This window comes from Protopterus annectens, chromosome 2.part1 (genome assembly GCF_019279795.1).
Source record: "Protopterus annectens isolate FY-2018-M chromosome 2.part1, PAN1.0, whole genome shotgun sequence".
In the NCBI taxonomy this organism is placed as follows: Eukaryota; Metazoa; Chordata; order Ceratodontiformes; family Protopteridae; genus Protopterus; species Protopterus annectens.
In genome coordinates this window covers 358,372,056-358,395,980 of record NC_056729.1, presented here as the reverse complement: position 1 = coordinate 358,395,980, position 23,925 = coordinate 358,372,056, and the positions used below count along the sequence as shown (strand labels likewise).

Genomic DNA, 23,925 nt, shown 5'->3' with positions numbered 1-23,925 from the left:
GCTGCTACTATCAGTAATATGTTAAATAATGACATTAGGACAGATTTAGTCTGACGTGAGTAGAAGAGGCAAAATATTATCAGACCCTCCTGCAAAACACTACTCACTTGATCTTCTGCAGACGATTCTTCTAAAGCATTATCTGCCTGACAAACTTAAGGTCCAATATTATTATCACCAACATATTTAATAATTGCAGTGTGTTATTGCAAAACCTCCCTTTGATTAGGTGATATGAAATGAATCTCAGTTTTTTTTCAATTAAAATGAATCTCATTTTTTTTTTCAGTTCAGATGGTGGTTATTAACAGCTGCATGCATGCAGTCTAACAAACTCAAGTTCCATTACTTTACACAAGGCATACTATAACTTCAGACAACCTTCTGTATGTCATCTAAGGGTATTACCTCCTCAAGTTGCAAATATTTCTGTTTCAGTGGTCATCATTTATATAACCGGATTCCCCACAAATGAAACAAAACTAAGCATGAAAAGGATTAAGCAATATTCCTGTTTTTAAAACTAAAACTTAGTAAGCATGTGTGGAGTTTCTCCATTATTAGCCTGTAAATATACTTTCATGCTTCACCTCTAATAACCTTTCTCATCAACTCATAAAACAGGAAAACTAGGCTTTTGTCAGACATTATGAAAACTTCCAGTGCACCTGTGCACACGCACACACACAAACAAAAAGACATTATTATGCAGTAACACACCATCAATTTCAATATTTGAATCATACTGTCTAACTCAGTGCACATTACTAAAAACCTTAACATATTGATCAGAATGGCAATACTAGTATTTCTCCAAAATCTGTTTAGAACATAACTAGAAATACATATTTCAGCCAGGGTTAGGCCATAAAGAAAGCATTAACACTTACAGTTTAACATTTATAAACATATTCTTGTAATGAACATACAAATCGTTACATCTTGACAAAAATAATTATACTATTTGGCCACAATTGCCACCTCCTTGTCTTTAACCATGTACCTAAAAGCATCTGTGTTGATGTTATATATAAATGCAATCCCATACAATAATCAAGCAGCAGAAACAAGACAAAAACACAGCTTTAATGATACGAAGAACAGAAAGTTGCTGAAGATAAATCACAACTAAGTTTCATTATCTTTGTCGTGTGTTTGTTTATGACTGTTAATTATATAAATATAGACACACCAATGTGTATGTGTCATTATTTGTGTGGCTGTGTGTGTGTGTGTTTGTGTATGTTTGCGTGTGTGTGAGTTGTGAGTGTGTGTAGGTTGGCATGTTCTGAGGTATTTTACCGTGCATCATTTCTTGTTTTCCATATGTTAGAATCGCACTTCATTTTTCTATGACCTGATGACTGTATATAACTGAAATAGAAAAGGTTGCACAGAACTGCTTCGTAATGGTGATGTATACAACTTCATTCAGAAGTACTACATTTCCATTTGTTCTTTTTCATTTACTTAAGTGGTAAAGAGTATATTGCCTTGCTTTGTTTTACAGTTAAACAGGCTTTCATAGAATGAAGACGCTTCTTACTGTATCTCTTTGGTCCATCTTCCAAACAGAATGAAAGTGTTAATGTGGCATCATCTTCAAAAAACTCTGTTGCAAAAGCATCCCACCAGAGGTTGTCACAGTCCTGAAAAAGAAAGAAATATTTAATAATTTCTATATTTCTCAGCTTCCTGTTTTTATTATTTTCATATCAGAAATGTGTACATTTGTTCGTTAAGTACAATAAAAATGACATACGAATAGATCTTGACAACAAGGATGTGTTTCATTTGGGATATTTAGTGACCTCACAAAAAAAAAAAAAAGAAAAAAAAACTTGAAAACAACGGTTCTGAGTTCCCAATAAGATCATGGTATTCCTTAGTGGAAGATAAGTTTGGGGCTAATATAACTTTGAATTTCTGTGATGTCAGTCATCTCACTTCAGGAAATTAGAAAGCAGACTGTGTTGATAGAAACAGATAAGCCTTCCATCACAGTAGAATGAATGGGAATCAAAGTGGGCAGAAATTGCAGTCACAGTGCATTTCACCTCCAAGTAAGCTTGACTTCTACATATTTTCAAAGTGGCACTGTCATATATGTGCAAGGCCTTCCATAATGCTCACAGCCTGGTATCTTCACAACACTAATCCTCCTTGCTGCTAATGGCACTTTAGCAGTTTGTGACTGGTACCATGGACAGCAGATAGAAATAGAAAGTGAACAGCTGTTGATCCCCATGCCAACCTGGGGACAAAGAAAAAAATGTAGTCATGACTGTTTGTATATCTTTTTCTTTACTGATTTTTCTGGAAGTTGTTCTACTTTTATGCCAGCATTTGGTGGCTGCTGCTGCTAAAAACTGAACCTGTGTATATACTGATGAATCTCTTTGTGATGTGACATCACTGGTAAAAATGATCTTGTGTTATCATGGGGATGGCACAGGAAACCTTTAAACATCATTGATTCTGACAGATAATGCCTAACTCTCATAAGATAGTCGCAAGCCAATTATTACTTAAATAAAGACAGAAGACCTCTGCTGAGTCCATTCCCACAGAATGCAGTGGCACATAACTATTACATTGATGTATTTTGTTTGCTATACTAGATGGGTTGGGATGGGGTATTTCATGGAATAATCTTCTTATGATATTTTTTTTTTACTGTGATTAGTTCTTTTAGCATTTTATATCAAAGAATGTTGATAGTTCATAAGTATAATACTGAAGACTGTGTTTGCTATACAGTTAATTTTCTGTGCTGTCAGGTATAATTTTAATTGTATGCTATGTGAAATCCATTTATAAGTGTTCACAAAGCTCTGACAGATAGTTTCACTTTCACTCTGTTATGAGTTCCATCCAAATCCTAAAGCAACAACCTAATTTGCAAGTATCACAAAATGAAATTGCTGTTGGCATTTGTTAAAAAGGAACTAATGCCTATGAAACAGCATACAGACACATCTGTTTAGAAACCTGAATTTACTTTGCTTATAGTGTAGAACTTTCTTATGTACTGTGTACTGCAAGATACTGAAAGGTTTGGTTTCTGAAATGTGAGTTCTGTAATATGGGTGGTTCGGATAATATGAAATGCACAGTCTCTTCATTTCTGTTCTTAAATAATCACACATCTATATAATATAAAACTCTAAGTACTAATATACAAGTAGCAATAATAGTAATAGCAATCCATATAATCTATCTACAGATAGCCCAGATAAAGTGTCTCACCTGTCAAGTGCCCAAATCACAAGACACTGAGGAGGAGAATGCCAATTTCTGTTTTCCATAGGAAGTCACTACCAGTGCTGTTTCTAAGTGTGCACCAGCAGTAATTCACTTGTTTGGGGGAAATTTCTCAGTTCTTTGTTTTTGTGCAACTATGGAGTTTATATATATATATATATATATATACACACACACACACACACACACACATATATATATATATATATATATACATATATATATATATATATATATATATATATATATATATATGTGTGTGTGTGTGTGTGTGTGTATACATATTCAGAAGGTGTGTGGGCCTTGTATTCCACATGAGGGGTGCAGGGGTTAAATATATTTAAAAGTAGTATCTTCAGATTTGTTTTCAGATTGTGTTATTAATATAACATGGATGTACTGTACTCCAAATATTCAAAAAAGAAGTTCGGGCGTGGCCAAGGATGAACACAGGATAGCAGCAGATTTCTTCTGCTCCACCAATTTCATTACACTGACAGGAATTAATTACTTAAAAAATTAATTTTTGAAGTAATTTTCTTTCTAAATACGTTTGTTTTATATAGTTCTTGAACTATATCTAAAAAAGAAAGGAAATCTTAACAATATTCCTGTCAGAAATCACTGTGGAAATTTTCCTGTCAGTTTATCAGTCTGAAATGAGTTCCAGTAAGACAAATTCTCAAGACTCCAGCATCAAGAAAGAACTTCAGTCTCTGATAATTATAATCCAGCAACTTACTGATAAAATGGATAAAATGGATACTAAAATAGACACCTTCATAGAAAAACTACAAAACAAATAGACCTGTTACATACAGACCTGCAACAACAGAAGATCCAGATGACAGGCATAGAAGAAGCTGTGAATGACATGGAAAATAGAATCCAAGAAGAGGAAATCAACATTGAGTTTCTGCTGAAACAAAATACACATTTACAAACAAAGCTGGATGACCTGGAAAATAGATCTAGGCGCAATAACATTAGAATTTTTGGACTGCCAGAAAATATTGAAGGTAACAATATTACTTCTTTTTAACAACTTGGCTCCTAAAACTTTAGACTTAACAGAAGCATTCTCTTTTGGTATCGAAGAGCACATAGATCTATAGCTAATACTAACTCTACCAAAAAATATCCTAGATCAGTTATAGTTAGATTTCTATCATCTTTTGATAAAGAGATGGTTCTTAAATCTGCTTGGGCTAAAGCTCCTGTTAAGATTAATGAGACAACTGTGCGTTTTGACAATGACTATTCTTCCATGGTAATAGCTAAAAGAAAAGTTTTTCTGCCACTAATAAGGGAGCTTAAAAAGCACAGTTTAAAACATACCTTCTGTTTCCTGCCAAGCTTAAAATCTTCCTTGCTGATGGTCCTAAGGTTTTCGATGATTTAGACTCTGCTTTACTGTTTGTCAAAGAAAAAAGGATTTTGGATAAAATAGAAGAAATGGAATGGGCTAGTTCTTCATTAAAGAGATTGGCAACTGAAGCTTCGTGGAAGACTTCAGAGAAGAAGAAGAGACTAAAAACAAATGATTTTTTATTTGTTTTTTCTCTCTCATCATTTTAGTTCATTATTAATCTTTTTGAATATAGTTCCTGCATTTCCAGAAAGCCACAAATATTTTGCAAAAGATTTAATCAAAGTTATTCTCTATGTGCAAAGAAATGTTTTGTTTCATAACCAGTCAAAATACCTGAAGATTTAATGGCAAGCTGTGATTCAATTTGTTTCTCTTTCTGAAAAGAAGTAAGGTTAGTAATTTGATACATTTTTTATCTTTACCTTTTTTTTCCTTCTCCTTTTATTATTTTCTTTGTTTAAACAATGACATTCTATTTAGATTATGTAGTGGGTAAAGGGTGGGGAGGGCAGGGAGAGAACAGTAATGAAAATATCATTAATAGAATAATAACATATTTATTCCTTGTAAAAGTTTTTATAAGTTCTTCAAATGCTATTTCTAATTATACTTTCTTGATTATACTGCTTATGCTTGTTTGTAAATAATCTGTTATGCTTTAACTAATAATAATCAGAACTAAATAAGAGTAAATAATATGTTTTATTTTTAACTCTATTAATATAAACAGTAAGTAACATTCCATTGTATATACTTCTTACAGCTTTCTCTTACATTTTTTATTTCTGCCTCACTCCTTTTATTTTCTACTCTGTTTCTTTTCTTTATTAATATATAGAAATGCTTTTGATTGTGTGGGCACAGTGAATAATAGGATTTGTATGAAAATTGAGTTGGGAGAAGAATGTTGAGTTTTATTGCTTGTTGGTAATTTTGGACTTAATTTCACTTACATAGAGGCTGTAATGATCTGGGGAATACATTGTGAAGGTTTTGTCATGTTTAGATGCATTTACACTGCTAAATGAATGTTTGTCACTAGTTTTTAATAAGTTTCCTGCCAAAATGTTAAGAGAGACAATCTGAGATGTGGGCTGTCTCATGCACAGTGTTCATGAGTTACTTCAGAAGCTTCAGCTCACAGAATTCTCACAGAGAAACTGAAAGCAGTTAGTATAACCTTTGACATAGTTATCACACTGACACACCACAGATTCAGGAAAATACTCTATTCATAAAATATGTCAGTTATAATGTTTTGTTTCATAACCAGTCAAAATATCTGAAGATTTAATGGCAAGCTGTGATTCAATTTGTTTCTCTTTCTGAAAAGAAGTAAGAGGCTGTAATGGTCTGTGGAATACATTGTGAAGGTTTTGTCATGTTTACATGCATTTACACTACTAAATGAATGTTTGTCACTAGTTTTTAATAAGTTTCCCGCCAAAATGTTAAGAGAGACAATCTGAGATGTGGGCTGTCTCATGCACAGTGTCCATGAACTACTTCAAAAACTTCAACTCACAGAATTCTAACAGAGAAACTGAAAGCAGTTAGTATAACCTTTGACATAGTTATCACACTGACACACCACAGATTCAGGAAAAATACTCTATTCATAAAATATGCCAGTTATAATGAGTCTAAATGATGTAGTTTCTTGTAGTAAGTAAATGTCTTATTTTAGAAGGCATAGAAAATGAAACATTTATTTAAATGTTTTTGAAAAGCTACTTAGCAGCATAATAATCTGTGTTAAAAATTTGTGTTCCAAACATATATTTTACTATAACTCATTTAATTCATCTGATTGACAAGCATAAATAATCTTATAACTCTATTCTGGAAGAAATGTCATGTGATATATTTTAAAGCAGTAGGTTAGCATGATTGTAAAATCTGGTTACTAAAATGTGTTTGCTGTGCATTATTTTGTATAAAGCAGACAGATTTATTCTAGGGACAGCAAGTAGGATAGTGCTCAACAAAGACACAACTCAGTGAGATCATATATATATATATATATATGTGTGTGTGTGTGTGTGTGTGTGTGTGTGTGTGTGTGTGTGTGTGTGTGTGTGTGTGTGTATGTATGTGTATGTGTGTGTGAGTGTGATGGCTTTTTTTTTTTTTTTTTATAATAATGCAAGTGTTTCTGAGAATCTGCATAACTATCCAATATGATTTATAATAATTTCTATGAATACAATATTTTACTCTATTGACAAAATGAATGTTTGCCACAAGTTTTAATAAGTTTCCTGCCAAAATGTTAAGGGAGACAATCTGGGATGTGGGCTGTCTCATGCACAGTGTCCATGAACTACTTCAAAAGCTTCAACTCACAGAATTCTCACAGAGAAACTGTAAGCAGTTAGTATAACCTCTGACCTAGTTATCATACTGACACACCACAGATTCAGGAAAAATACTCTATTCATAAAATATGTCAGCTATAATGAGTTTAAATGATGTAGTTTCTTGTAGTAAGTAAATGTCTTATTTTAGAAGGCATAGAAAATGAAACATTTATTTAAATGTTTTTGAAAATCTACTTAACAGCAGCATAATAATCTGTGTTAAAGACTTCTGTTCCAAACATATACTTTATTATAATCCATTTAATTCATCTGATTGACAAGCATAAACAGTTTTATAATTCTATTCTGGAAGAAATGTCATGTGATATATTTTAAAGCAGTAGGTTAGCATGATTGTAAAATCTGGTTACTAAAATGTGTTTGCTGTGCATTATTTTCTATAAAGCAGACAGATTTATTCTAGGGACAGCAAGTAGGATAGTGCTCAACAAGGACATAACTCAGTGAGATCATATATATATATATATATATGTGTGTGTGTGTGTGTGTGTGTGTGTGTGTGTGTGTGTGTGTGTGTGTATGTGTATGTGTGTGTGTATGTATGTGTGTGTGTGTCTGTGTGTATGTGTGTGATGGCTTTTTTTTTAATAATGCAAGTGTTTCTGAGAATTTGCATAACTATGCAATATGATTTATAATAATTTTTATGAATACAATATTTTACTCTATTGACAATAATGAGTTTAAGTAAATGCTCATATACAAACAATTCAAGATTTTTTTTTTGGAAGCTGTTAATAGTATTCACATAACAGAAAATAGATGCATCTTAATATATGTAATGTCTGAATCATATTAGCCAAAGTTTTTGATTTAAATGAATGTTAGAACCTAATTTTCTCTCCTCTTGATTTCTAACATCAAGATTATTTGAATGCTATTTGAATACAAGTGTTATATATTACATAGATCTATATAGTAGTATGAACAGTTTTTAAAAAAAAGTTTACTTTAGTTTATATGATGCTGTTTTACCAAATGTGTAGTTTTGTCTTGATAGATAATTGAATTGAAAACTGTTAACCTCAGTTAAATATAACTAGTATTAAATTGATAAGGTGGTAGCTGAGGTACTGCTGCTTAGGGTAGGGGTTAACTTGAGTAGTAAATACTACTCTAAGTTGGAGTTTTCAACTCAGGCTGGATGCAAGGTTTAATCCTTACATTATTTTCACTTGTTCATTGTTATATGTATATAGTTTTGACATCCACAATATATTTTGTACGCTCATTGTCACTACAAACAAAATTGAATCCTATACAAAATCCCATAAGAGATTTAATAAATACAGCTATATTTAAAGGTACACCTAAAAGAGGAGATGTAACATTATTTATCTTGTTATTTGTTATTTCGATCATAAGATTCTTGAGTTTTAAAAATGCCAAATGACATCTTTAAAAGGAATTTCTTTAAACATTAATGGATTGAATAATCCGTGTAAAAGGGCAAGCCTAATAAGATACATTAATTTACACAAGGCCAATCTAGTCTTCCTGCAAGAAACCCATCTCTTGAAAAAAAGATATTGATAAACTAGCCACTAATAAGTATACAGTATTGGTTAGTTCAGAGCACACTCAGAAAAAAAGAGGACTGGCTATTTTATGGAATAAAAGTATGCCCATTCCTAAAACCATTAAGTCTTATCAGGATGACAAAGGAATGTTTTGTATGGTTACAATACAAATTAATGGGAAGACTTACACTTTAATTAATGTATATTGGATACCTGGAATTGGTATTAATACAGTGAAACATCATATTGATAAGATCATATCATTCTCTATAGGGGATATTAGTTTAGCTGGTGATTTTAATTGTATACTACATGAAAGTGATACTACCACTATAAGGAAAAGAAGAATTACATCTAATGCAAAACATTTAAATGATTTTGCTAATTCTTATCATTTGAATGATATTAATAATCAGATAGATTCAAAATCATTACCATACACCTTTTTTTCTAACAGATGCAAAACTTATTCAAAAATAGATAGGGTCTTTATTTCTAACCAGATGGTAATAGATTTAATTAATTCCAAAATCATTTCATGTCCTATATCTGATCATAACTCAATTGTTTTTGAATTCATGATAAAAAATACTCATAATGTTCAGATCAAAAGGATACCAGCATACTTAACTCAGCTAAAAGACTATAAAGAATATATACTTTCAGCAGTACAACATTTTCTAGACATAAATAATACTCCTGAAGTCTCCATTGTCTATGTTTGGGATGCCTTAAAATCATATCTATATGGACAAAGTATCAGATGGTATAATAGTAAAAGGAAATCTTGGGATAAGGAATTGTTAGATATTCAAAGTAAATTAGACTCTTATAAACATAATAATAAAGAAAATATTATGGACAAGAAAGTTATTGAAGAAATAAACAAACTAAATGAGAAATACAAAGAAATTTTAACTCATAAAGTTAAAATAACTTTAGAGAAATACAAGTTTTGTCTTATTCAATAAGCCCCAAATACTTACATAGACTTAAAAATAAAACAAAAGATTGAATAAACAAAACCATATCAAAGAAATCTTTTCTCTAAGGAAAAGAAGAATGTTTCTAGTATACCAGAAATACTGGATGAATTTAGAAATCACTTTCACAAGATTAACCATAACAACATTAACATGGAACCTAAAGATAAAATAAAGGAGTTTATAACCACAAACATGAATAAAAAGCTTAATAAACAACAGATTAAACTATTGGACAAGAGTATTTCATATACAGAAGTTATTACACAAATAAATAAGCTTAAATCAAACAAAGCACCGGGTAATGATGGTATTATACCAGAGATATACAAAATCCTTTCTAAAACTACATATTCATTAATACATAAGGTTTTATTTTGGCCCAAACTGAGTTAATAACCCCCATCTTGGCAATATACATTTATTTCACCAATTTTAAAACCTAATAAAGATCCAACTAGATGTTCTTCATATCGACCCATCTCATTACTTAATGTTGATTATAAAATGTTTATGAGTATTTTTGCTGATAGATTGAAGACAATCATCCGCGGCATTATAGATATAGATCAGACGGGCTTCATTGTAAATAGAAATACTTTTGATAATATAAGAAGAACTTTAACATTAATTGATTTTGCAAATAGGAAAAAGAAAGATTTAACACTTATTAGTCTTGATATAGGTTCAGCATTTGATTCAGTAAGTTGGGACTATCTGCTTACCTTACTGAAATGCACAAACTTCTCTGATGCATTTGTAAATTTAATTGAGCATTTATACAAAGGAACGCTGGCTTATATTAAGGTAGGAACATATGTTTCACAAAAAATACCCATTCTTAAAGGTACAAAGCAAGGATGTCCACTTTCTCCACTATTATTGACTTTAGTAATGGAGCCTTGGGCTAATTTGATTAGAAACAGTACTGACATAGAGGGTTTTGAAATAGACGAAAATACAACATCAAAAATTCAACTTTTTGCAGATGATGTTCTAATTACATCAGCAGGAATTCTTCTATGCAGTCTTTATTTGATAAAATGATGAATTTTAAAAGTATTTCTGGTTTAATATTCAATGAAGAAAAAACTAAAATACTACCTATATATACACGAATAAATATTCTCATTAGTGATTTTACTAAATATGTACCCAATTCAGGTCAGATAACTTATTTAGGTATAATACTATCTAAAGATATTAAATCTATTATATATAATAACTATAATACCTGTTTTCTTAATATACAAAATCTTTTTAATACCTGGAATAATATGTTTTTTACTATGGAGGAGAGACTTACAATTATTAAAATGATAATATTCCCCAAGATTTTATACTTAATACAATCAATAATACTTTCACCTACAAAAATAATAATCAAGAAACTGAATACACTAATGTTAAATTTCTTATGGGCACCTAATAGACCTAGGATTGCATTAAAGAAACATACTAATAGCTGGTCTCAAGCGGGTATTTCTTTTCCAGACTTTAATTTATATATTATCTCTTCTATTATAAAAGTTATTACTTTATTAATAGATCAGTCATATATCGCAAAATGGAAAGATTATTGGGAGCTAATTCGTATGCACTTCATGAAAATCTCCTTAACACATAAAAATATGATTGTAAATAACTCCATGTTGTGGTTGCTAAAGGAATTTTGTACTTCACCTATTACACCTAAACATATTATTTGTTACCCATTAAATATTATTATTAGTTATCGTAACTTTATATTCATGCACCCTAAGTATAGGGAATGGAATTTTATTGTATTCCCTATAATGTATACTCAGGGTATGCTTATGTCATCTACTTCTGAAGGAGCTCATTTAGCTATAGATAATGATCTAAAGTACTGGTATCAGCTGATATCTGATAATAAAGTTAAAAATCTAGATTTCTTAAAACAAGAATTTGATCTAAGAGAAACTTGCTGGTTAGAGGTTCAGATCTTTAGACAACATCTCATTGATAGAATAGATCTAATGTCTATAACAGTTAAAGAATCTATTCCAAAACTGATTGATTACTTGATATTAAATTTACAGCATAAAGTACTGGAATTATTTCACCTCTATTAATGGGGACCCACCAACTCAACAAGATAAACAATATATATTGGAATCTGCTTATAGAACTACATCTTCCATTGTCTGGAGACTTTATACATGGAAATTTTTACATAGATCTTTTTATACACCTTTGATGATGAATAAAATAAATAATAAAGATAATCTATGTAAGAGATGTAATGTAGAAATTAATGCTGACTGGGCTCATATGTTTTATGACTGTATGAAGTTGAAAGAATACTGGAAGTCAATTAATGAATTTTTGCAGGCTCTTTTTACAGATAATTTCATTATTTCTAAGTCTCTTATATTATTCAACACACCTGTACCTCAATGTGTTAAAAAGATTAAGCTTCCCTTGTTATGGTCTATCCTAGCAGTGGCCAGGAAAATAATAACTAGAAATTGGATTTCAGATACACCTCCTTCGTTCAATGAATTTAAAAATGTTATGAATATAATGTGCCATATGGAAATAAGCACAATTAGAATGAGAACAACTAGAAAAACATCATATTATATTGTATGGGATAATTTACAAAATTTGTTAAAAAATTCTAATTTCAATAGCACGGTATTTTAGTTTAATTAATTGATCTGATTGTAGTGGATGTCTTTGTAAATACTTTAGTTGTTTTGTTGAATATTATAATAATACCTATTTTTAATTACTTGTATAAAATTGTTATGATATTTCTCTTATATGTTAAAACAATAAACCTGTTTTGAAAAAAAAAAAAGAAGTTCCACTAAACAGCTCTTTGATGTTGGTAACCATAAAACCAAGCACAATTTACAATTATTTCAGATCATATTAACAGTGATACATAACTTGCCTTGTTTAAGACTCTTGTGCTTTAATAAAGAAATGCACTTTAATTGATCACATGATACATTTTTCATGTGATAACAAATAAGTCACGTTCAGATGCAATATGAAATGTAAAGAGGATGCAAATGCCATTAAAAGGCATTAATAGATATTGATAACATGCATATAATTTTATTTATTTATTTATTTTACATTTGTTGACTGGGCTAGTCTAACTGGATACATGTCCATTTTCAGTAGAGGCCCGGGGAGAAAAGCTCCAGGAAAACATACACGAAAAATTAATAAGCTTTACAAAGTAACAAGCAACCTTTGTTACATAAACATTATAACAAAATAACAAAAATTAATTAAATCAAAAATATTTATATAATAAGGACTAGCACAGATATAGTAAGGAATGAGGACAGTAGGAACATAATCAGATACATCACAGGCTAATATTTATCTCAGAACAGTATAATATGTAGTGCTGTTACCCCAATTATTTTATGTTCACATGGGCTCTTAGTGTTAATATAGCTGCTAATATGTCTTGATTGTTTCGGTGCACATACAGTAGCTAACTCTCTGAGCACAGCAATTATGGCTCACACTGAGGAAATAACAAGGCATTACACCACAGTATGAGTGCCATCTGGATATTAAGAGTTCTAGAATTACCTAGTACTGCCAAAACAGAGGGTAGTATTGGGATCAACAAACAGACTATAGTCACCATGGTTACATTTTGCATTGGCACAATAATCCCGTATCCATTGATGGATATCTTTAATTGGAAGGTTATCCAGGAAATGTTGGATACAGTGTTCAACCAGAAAGGCAGATAAAAGAACTGCCCACAACTGCTCATGAAGGAATGTGACTCAGGATAGTGTGTTAGTCATCCAGTCTGTTGAAAAAAAGAAAGACATGAGCAGTTATCATAGGGCTATCGGAGAAAGTATAGCCACACACTAGCAACCCCCACAATTTTACAGACCTTGTTAAAATGATGGGTTTGGGGTTGGTATTATAGTCAAAGTGCTTACCTCACAGGCACAAGGTACAAGGTTTGATTGTCACTTTTGAAAGTGAAATTGGCTAGGCTTAAAATGGCCTGCAAGGGCAGCAGGCTTCGTACTTACATATGAACCTATGATGGCATGTCTGAGCCTTGCAAAATGAATATGAGGAAGTTGCTGTTTGATGGGATCACAATGATCGACTTATTACTTCCACAGATTAAAGCATGTTGCTTGATCCAGTCCTTTTGCACTTCCTTCTGGGTTCTGCTACAAAATAAAGGAAGTATGACTGATCTTCCATAAACAGAGATGACGTTAGATATAGCAGATATGCTACGTGTCTTAAATAGTGTCCTTTCTGCAGAACATCATGGAACCCAGTAATATCAGGGAATACTCTGGATGGGTCTATATCACTTCACTGAATGGCTATTCAGCGAATAGCCATTTGTCAAACATCTATTAATCAAAGCCAGTCTTCAGTGACTTGTGAGTTTTAATTAGGGCAGACAAGTGGTTGGCCAACTGAGTGATCACAAAAAAAATAAATAAATAAAATGTAAAATCTGCCAAGGTGGGTGGTTACCCACCTAACCATATCTCTCAACCTCTTAGAGCAAGAAATCTGAACAAAGCCATAAATAAAAGTGGGACAAAGGCCCAAAAATAGGGACAATTTTAAATATTGCTTTCACAAACTTAGAAAGTTGATAGAATAACAGGTTTTGCATTAGCATGAATTTTCTGAAGGATATGAAGTCTGAAACCCAAATATCCGTCATTATTTTCTAACTTCAGTCTTTAATGATTTGCCACTAATGTGCCAGAAAACCACAGTTTTATGAAAAACAGGTCAAAAATATGAGGCAAAAATCTGGACATTCTGCGAAAATCTGTACAGTTGAGAGGTATGCTAAATATACCAACTTTAAGATCGCACTACAGTGGGGAAAAGGGCAAATTCCAGGTGGTGACCGACCACTGGTTTGCCCTAGTTAAAATTCACCATTTAATGAAGAACTGCTTAGATAAATAGGTGTTCGACGAATGGCTATTCGCTGAACAGCCATTCGACGAAATAATATAGACCCGCTCTGGATAGCTTAAGTTTTCAATGGCAGAGGGGTGTCTCCCCTTTCTAATGACAAGAACCATAACTGTGAGCCTTGCTGTGTAGTACCTCATGATTATTCCCTTACTTTGCTGTATGGTGACCTCAGATTTGGTATGCATAACTTATGTAGTATATGAACATAAACAGCATACATATAGTCAAGAATTGCAAAGTGAAGCAGAGAAGAAAGAAGTCTTAGCACTATGAAGTTTTTATGAAAATTGACTTTGAAGTCTGGGTCACATGACACATAATGCCCATTAACTTTAGCTGTCTTAAAGACATACATACTACATTTCACATGTTACTATATATGACATTACTCTTACTTTAAAATAATTATATACTATATATATATATATATATATATATATATATATATATATATATATATATATACATGTATATGCATATGTGTATGCTTTATTCGAAATACTACACTACAACTATAATGTGTCATAAGAAATACACATGTAGTCCATATAAAATATTTAATTGTTAACACATATATATTGGACACATTTATATTTTTTTCTGTCCAGTCACTGTATCTGAATGTTCTCGATATCAAATCCCAAATATAACAGTCACTTTTCAGACATGTTTCTCTTAGTAACTTTAGTGTGAATTGAAAATTTAGTCGTACTACTACTAGTATGAGTCAGAAATGAAGACTCTAGATGAAACTCAGAACTGTTCATTTGACTGTCTCACTCTGAGAAGGTAGCACTGCCTCATAGAGCTTTGGAACAGACAGCTAACTGCCTTATTGCTGATTCATCTTATCTTTTTTAAGATATAGCTGAGTAGAGCCCGGATTCAGTAGTTTAGACAAATGCTTCCTATTTATCTTATAGACCTGCATACAAGCACCTTGTACTAGGTATGGTCTATGATATTTTGTAGAACTTTACCTTGAACTGAACTTTGAAGACCAAAAGAATCTTGACTCTGACCTAGATTCATTCTGAGTTTCTCTGTTCTGCAGAATTTAAAGAACCATTGCTGATCTGCCAGTACAAAACTTCTGCTTATGTTGCCTTTCTTGTAACAACTCAACAACAGTTTGTTTACTAACAAATACTAACAGGGAAAATGAGAGATAAAATGGAGTTTAGACATCAAAGCCTTAACAGCTTTGCTAGAGATGGACTTAATGACAACAATGGGGTATTGCTATATTTAAGAGAGACAGATAACAGTGAAGTGATTCAGAGTGTTCAAATTTTTTTTGTTGAAATCTTTCACTGTTTGAATCATAAGTTTCACTTGCCGCTTGCTTTGATGACACTCATGACGATGTAATGGACTTGAATTTCAATTGGTTCTAAAAGCTGTGAAATTCTTAGCTTGCAAACTGAGAATCATTATCTGATATCACTTCTTAAGGAGTTCTTTCTTTCAAATATGGATTTCAGTAATGTAACAACCCTGTGACTTTATGTCACACAACTGCACAACTATTAGAAATTTTCAGTAATGAGCTTAGAAAACAAGCATCTAAGCTAATGATAATCATGTGGTATTATCTCCACTTTCTGATTTTGATTTCCGAATATGCATCGTATTCCACGATTGTGCACCATTTGTTCTATATGTTCAAACATGTTAAACCAGTTCATGAGCCCTTCCCTTACACTTATTTATGTTTACTTGTGCTGCCCTATACAGCAGCAAACACCTAGAAAGGAAATGTTCTCTGTAGAACAGTCCATAAAACTGTAAGTTGTAAAGCAGCAATATAGTGCAAATACCTTGTGCCCCATCAACTTTAGAACAGCTAGTTGGGCCTCGACTGGCAATACCTACAGATTTAGTAGAATTCGGTGTTCTGTAAACTTTAAAGTTGGTAGAATTTAGTACTGTTTAGCATAATCTGCCCCAATAAAGCACTGTTTTTAGTCTGCAGAAACAGAGCGCCCTTAATAGCCTTCTAACTCCAATACACCACCTCCTTGTAGCTCACAAGTCAAAGGACTGGACAGTATGCATATGCAATTTCCTAACCTCTCTGCAGCCAGCTTTGTCGATATTGGCAGCTTGAGACAATGTAGCAATTGTTTCATGTTTATTGACAACCACTTTATCCTTAAAGAATCAGACACAGTATGAAAGGAGTGTAATTACACAATGGCACTAGAGGCCAAACTCTCACATACAAATCCAGATCAGGATTTGAAACCAAACACACAACACCCACCTCAAACAGCACACAGACTAATGTATGTTGAGGCATTTAAAAGCAATCTTCCTTAACAACAAAGATCACCTACTCTTAAAGATATGTCTCAGCAAGCCCAGAGGCACTCAGAAAAAGCAACACCTAACACCACACATAATGTCACTGTCAGTGGATCACCAGATACTAAGCCTCTAAGGCAAGCAAACATGCTTCCTGGGGATTTAGTCATAGGGGACTCTATTGTAAGATATACTGATGCCCCTCTAACCAGGCTGATCAAAGAGAATATTACTGTTAGTTGCTTATCTGGAGCCAAATCACATACACTCTAGTCATTACACCACAGGTATATGTAAGTGTAAATGACCTGAGATGTACCTCCCTGGACTATATGAACAGATAAATTATGGAGCTTTTAGATGATGAGTCTTAGGCTGGTATGAGCATGGCACTGAGCAGCCTATTACCACCCCGAGGATGATGCCACAATATGAGCAAAAATGACTGATTTCAACAACTGTCTGTCTTTCTGGTGTCATTCTAAGGGAGCCCAATATTTGTCAGCTTGGGAGGACATGGTCAGCACACCACATTGCTTTGCCAAGGATGGTCTGCATCTTTCCCCTCTAGGCTTTTGAATACTGGCTAAGGATTTGTCTGACCACATAGTGCCTTTTTTAGACAATGCCAAATTAACAAACCTACTGACATAGCAAAATCAACTCAACAGAACCTCAAGGTGTTACTGCTCATGAAACATAAATAAAAAACTACACTCCATCCAAGCCCACCTCACATTCAAGATATAATTATCTGTGTAGTTATGGAGACATGGTTTAAAGTGGCAGATTGTACCCTGGTTGTACAAGGTTTCAGTGCCTTTCACAGTTTTAAACCAGTAGCTGCACAGACAAGGGCTAAAGGTGGTATCAGCATATATCAATAACAAGCATAGCTCTAGGGTGGTCAAACAGGAATACATGCTGGAGTTCCTCCACGTGCAGCTCACCAGAGACAAAATCCCATCCCATATCTTAGCCAGCTATAGGTCACCCTCCATGTCCCAAAAAGCACACAATGCATACTTGGACCTACTGGAGACAATTATTATCCAACCCAACACCCTACTCATGGGAGAATTTAATTACCCCTCTATAGATTGAGAATCCTACACTGCCTCAAATATACAGGCACAGAGATTCCTGGAGTTCGTAAATACAAACACCCTTGACCAAACAGTGAATAAGCCCACTAGAGGTTCCAACATTCTGGACCTCATGCTCACAGATATAGGAAAATGCTGCACACCCCCCCCCCCAATGTCTTGTCTACCCTGGTAAAGTCTGATGATCAAGCTGTCGCCTTCAAAATCAAAATCAACTATCTAATCTCATTAAAACCAGTAACAGGAACTATTCCAAGGTATAGTACCTATTATTAAGTGATTGTTTGTCAAAATGTAATGTCCCTCCAAACCAGTGTATGCCGAATTGTTCTCAGAAACTCTGTACAACCATGTCAATGGCTGCATAGGTTCATACAAGATTACATTACTAGGCTAATTGATCAAGAGCATTTACAAGCCTAGCCAATATAATCAAATTTTACCCAGTATATGGCCCCTAGGGGCAAGAGGATGGCATGGGTTTGTGCCTATGCCTTGAGTATTTTATAGATTGCCCCTGTCCATAATGGACATATGCATTACCCTAGGTGTGAATTTGCAATTCCCCATCCATTGGTCCAAATTACTCTTGAAGAGGGCCAGAGAAGGACTCTGCTTAACATGAATAAGAAGCCTGTTCCAAAGAAGGAAAAATCTCTGAGACACATATCTGTCTCTCCAGCAGTTTTTGTTTGCATCACTGACTAAGTTTAGATCCCTACAATTGGTGTCCCTCATGCTGTTTGTCTTGTGATTGTGTAGCAGGTCCATCGAGGCTGGATTTCTAAGTGCCTTGTAAGTCAGGCACAGGTTACCCCTTATTAGTCGGTAGGACACAAGGTAAAGGGATAGGGCTTTTAGTCTAGCCACATGGGATTTGTTGTTTACACACTGTATATTCTTAGTGAGGAACCTCTGAGGTCAGTCTAGCTGTTGTAGGTGGCTAGACAAGTACATGCCAAATGGCTCATTGTACTCGATTATTGGTCTAATGAGGGCTGGGTACAGTGTAATTGTAATTTTCCCTGGATCTGCAGGCCATATCTTAACTTATAAGTTGTGTCACATAGAAAGATTTCCTCATCACTGTGGACACATGATAATCAAAGTTCAGCCTTCTCTCTATCTGTGTACCTAGATCTCTCACCTCTGAGTCTACTCTTAGGGGTGTGCTGTTAATGTTGTAGATTGCAGGGGTATTTGACTTCCCAAAAGATATGATAATGCATTTCTTTGCATTTTGTTTCAGGCCATGGCTCTGACACAAATCATTTGTTTGATTCAGACCCTTCTGACAGATATCTACATTGTTGAGGGATTCGCTTATAGCCCCAGCTTGCAGTCATCAACAAACTGTGTCATCCAGAGGCCTTCCACATTGGCCTTGGCATCCCAGAAGTATATTCTAAACCAGTGATGGTGAACCTTTTGGGCTCGATGTGTCAAAAATATGGAAAATGCCTATCTCGACTCTGCTGGCGTGTCACCCCTCCCGGCAAACAAAAGAAAAACAATTCTTTACATATTCATTTATTTAAAAAAAAAAATACAGTCCAATAATGTGTGCTGCTATGTATTATAAAAGTACAAGAAAAATCAGTGACTTAATAGAGAAAGCAATATGCCCACTGATAACTGGGTTTAAAATAGTGCACCAAAAATGACCCTACTTTTAATAGTAATTTTGAACTGAACTGAAACATATGGAATCCACTGCATTTAATTAACATCATTTAATGACTTTTTTTTTGTTGTTGAGTTGTAATAGTTAAGTGGAGGGTCACATATTTCTTGTATTTTTGTTCATTCAGTTTCTTTGGTAACTCAGGTGTTGGTGAATGTTGGTGTGTTACCCAAAATGTTGTGGGGTGTCACCTTTGACATGCATGTCATAGGTTCGCCATCACTGTTCTAAACAAACGTGGTCACAGCACTGAGCCCCATGGCACACCACTAGTAAATGGTCTCTTGCTGGATCTGGATTTACCCACTTTAACCATGTGTCCTGTCCATGAGCCAAACGGTTATCCATCTGATGATGTAGGGATTTATACCCAGTTTTGTGAGTTTACTTATAATACCTGAGTGGAGAATTGTGTCAAATGCCTTGGCCAGGTTGAGGTAAGAGATATAAACTGTTTTGCCCTTATCCATGGCCTTAATGACCTTCTGAAAGAAGTCTATCAAATTTAGTAGGCATGACCTCCCCTTGATAAAGCCAAACTGGGTCATGCCCAGTGTATGGATGTTTCCTATGTCATTATTTATTAGGTCCACAATTATTCTTTCCATGGACTTACAAATAAGACTAGTCAAACTTATAGGTCTGTAATTTTCCAGGTCAGTAGATGGTCGTCCTTTATGCAGAGGGATGAATATTGCTGTCCTCCACTCTATTGGGGCAAAGCCTGTCTGGAGACTGTGATTAGATAGAGATCCTAAAGTGCATGATAGGTCCTAATGTATGCTATTTAAGAGGCAGCCTGGTATAGGATCATGTCCCACTGAAGCTGTGTTTTTAGCTTTAGACAGCTCAGTGACTACCTGGTCCTTGGTGATAATTAATGAGGGAGTGGTGGAGGATATTTTTTTGGGGAGAACTAGGGGTGATGGGGAGGTGAAATATAAGCTGAATTTATCGACCAGAAGATCTGCTATATCATCTGTCTGAGTATAGTTGATGCCATCTATAACTAATTCCTAACATTGTTGGGTGTTACTTACAGATTGTGGGCATAAGTGAAAAATGCCTTATGGTTATCCTTAGCATTGGCGGCTATTTTTACTCAAAGTCTGCTTTCAGAGAGTTGACTAGTTCCCTGATTCACTTGTTTATACTGAGGGAATTATTGCTCTGTTGTGCACATTCCCTCTTAACTTGTTCACAGGATTTCCTTTCTTTTGTTGTACAACTTATTAATACCAGGGGTCCACCAGGATGGCCTGTTGTTGTGGTTTGATCTGGATTAGTTTCAGTCTGGTACTGCTGTTTCTATGCAGTTGTTTTATGGTCATACAGGGCTTTTCTGTACACCTATGCATACAGACTTCTGTGTTTTCCGGATTTGGGGGAAGACTCAGGCTGATGTACCTGCAAGAAGTAAGCCAGACCTAGCCCCAGAAACAAACCACCTCAATAGCATCTCAAATTAAATAGGATATACAACGACAACAAAAAGAAAAATATGGCAAAAATCAGGAAAAGTAATTCTCATAAAAATAAAAGCTCTCTCATCAAAGTAAATAGGCAACTAAGAGGGCTAATTAGGTCAAGCAAAGCCAAATTTGAGGTTAATATACCCTCCCAGGGGAAACATAACCATAAGCCCTTTTCAGAAACCTCAAGGGCAACACACAGCAATGCGCTGAACTGGTGATTAATGGTGCCACATTCATTGAACCTGGTGATACAGCAAACCTGCTAGTGAACAAGTTCAGTTCCAACTTTAGCCCCAACCATCCCCTAATAATACCCTTAAACATAACCCTCCAACTATAACTAGGGAGCATGTACTGGCTGCACTCACTAAAGCACATGGCTTCAGTGTGCCCCAATAACATCCCAGGATGCCTCCTGAATAGTCTAAAATATGACTTATCAGAACCCTTGGAGTCATTATTTAGCTATAGTCTTAAAACAGGCTTTGTGCCACATGAATGGAGGACTGCATTGGTCATCACCCTTCATAAGGGAGGGCCTTCAACAGATTCTGGAAATTACACCCTTTAGTCTGACTAGTCTTATTTGCAAAGCCATGGAAAGAATTATCGCAGAAATTATCAACAAATACATAGGAGACCTCTAGACACTAGATCCAGCCCAGTTTGGCTTTGTTAAAGCAAGATCATGCTTATTAAATTTGGTGGACTTCTTTGAAAAGGTCACTAAGGCGAAGGTTGAGAGGAAAACTGTGCATACTGCCTACCTAGACCTGGCTAAGGCACTCAATACAATACCCCACTTGGGTATTGTCAACAAATTATCAGTACAAGGTATAAACCCCTTTATAACATGCTAGATAGCAAGGTGGTTCATGATAGGATACGGGAGGCTAGAATCAGTGAAGCCACCTCCACAAAAAAGCCATACACCAGGGTAGTATCCCGGGCTCTGCGCTAGACTCACTCTTCTTTGGCATCTACTTCTTGGATGTCAAAGCCAATGTCAAAGGCCTCTGGCTAACCACGTTTGCAGATGATTGTAAACTGGGAAAAATCACTGAATCCCCCCAAGATGAAAACACCCTTCGGCAAAGTCTAATACTGACAAATACTTGGTGCCAAAGCCATGGCTTACAAAGTTAATGCCAAGAATGCATTATAGTACTTTTTGGGAAGTCTGCCACCATGGGTGACTATGTCATCAACAAAACACTCTTAAAAGTTGATTCACTAGTCATGGATCTGGGAACTCATGTAGATAGTAACCTAGCCTTTGACTAACATGTGTCCAAGGTAGTAAGAAAATCCTTACAGGTTGCTCAACTTATAAGCAAGGGCATGGCATCTCGGTCCAGAGTGATCATTGTACCACTGTACTTGGCCCTCATCAGGTCCATCATATAGTATAATGCCCCATTCAATATGTACCTGACCAGACACATGCAGCAACTGGAACATCTACAAAGGTTCCTTACAAAAAGAATACAGGGAGTAAACACAATGTCCAATGCTGATTACCTCAAAGCCCTGTCTCTTTACTCTGTAACATTCAAAATTCTTTGAGTTGAACTTTGCCTGGCATGCAAAGCATCCCTGGACCCCATTTTGATTAATCTTTTGCGCATCCACAAAACAAACAACATCAGAACTACTAGATTAAAATACCTAAATTTTGCTTGCAACATAAATAAGACATTTTGGAGAGACAGACAATGTTTGTCTGAGAATTCCCATTCTCTGGAACAGGGTCCCCATCCATGTGAAGGAGAGGTCCACCATATCCCTATTTAAGAGCAACTTGGATCAATGGATGAGTAATTGGAAATTCACTCCTTGTCTGGCTCTTGTGTTTCTGATGTACAGAGGCAACCATTAAGTCACCCCTATAAATCAAATATAAATCAAATTTGCGGGTCACATTTGATTGCATAGCTAGGCTTTGAAGGGTCCTAGTGGTTATCAGCCTAGCATACACCTATGAACCCATAGTAATGACTCTATCAAGTTTAAATAATAAGCCCTGAATACACAAAAGCTTATCTGTATAGGAAAATTAAGCTCAAGGATAAGATGATGTAACCCTTCTACCGGGTAATCCTGTGCCCATACCTTTAGGTCTTGTAACTTCTAATCAGATATAAATAAGTGAGAAGTAATCCATAATACATTGAGACATTTCTCAAACAAATCATTCTTAAGTCATAAAGTTCTGCTCTACTCAAAGCATTAGCTATGTGCATTAGCATACCAGGTTGGTAATTGACTTGTAACTCATACATTATTTTAGTTTCCCTCCCAACCCCTCCCAACTCCACACAGCCTCAAAATTTTCTCCCTAACTTCCATGCTTGCCTGGCACTGGATGGCCAAATGACTCTTTACCTGGTGTCCCAGATGCGACCCTTCAGTGTCGGGACCCCAACTCCTCAGGAAGTAAACCTTAATGGCACTCATTGTTTAGGCTGAGAGAGCAAGAGATCTAATGGGGAGCAATGAGCCAGGAGCGTAGAGCCACTAGAGGTCACACAGGGATCTGCCTTCACTCTCCCTCTCCACTCAGGATAGGTGAGATGGCCATTTGCCACTTCCATCCTATCTCCCTGGCCAACCCTACTGACAACCCAGTCTGTTCCTGACACTGTGCCTTTGTATTGTCAGGTTCATAGGTGTGTACTAGGCTATCGGCCCTGGAGCCTATGTAAGTCTAGCCCAAAAAGATTCCTTGGCATCTTGCTGCCCGACATTAGTTCCCAGTGCCCCTATCAAGCAAGGCCACTGAAGTGATCCCCGGGGTGAATTTTCTATTGCCCATCCACTCGTCAAGATTTCTCTTGAAGAGGGCTTGCAGAGCATACT

The 23,925-nt window shown here is 34.9% G+C and overlaps 1 protein-coding gene across 7 annotated transcripts in view; it reads right to left on the bottom strand.

The window, feature by feature from the left end:
* Positions 1-23,925, bottom strand: part of LDB2 (LIM domain binding 2) — a 1,425,612-nt gene that overhangs the window by 934,219 nt on the left and 467,468 nt on the right. For all 7 annotated transcript variants that reach the window (XM_044062195.1, XM_044062198.1, XM_044062192.1 and 4 more), the window contains exon 2: positions 1,547-1,649. In XM_044062195.1, the coding sequence (XP_043918130.1) occupies positions 1,547-1,649 (103 nt within the window). The remainder of the gene's footprint in view (positions 1-1,546; positions 1,650-23,925) is intronic.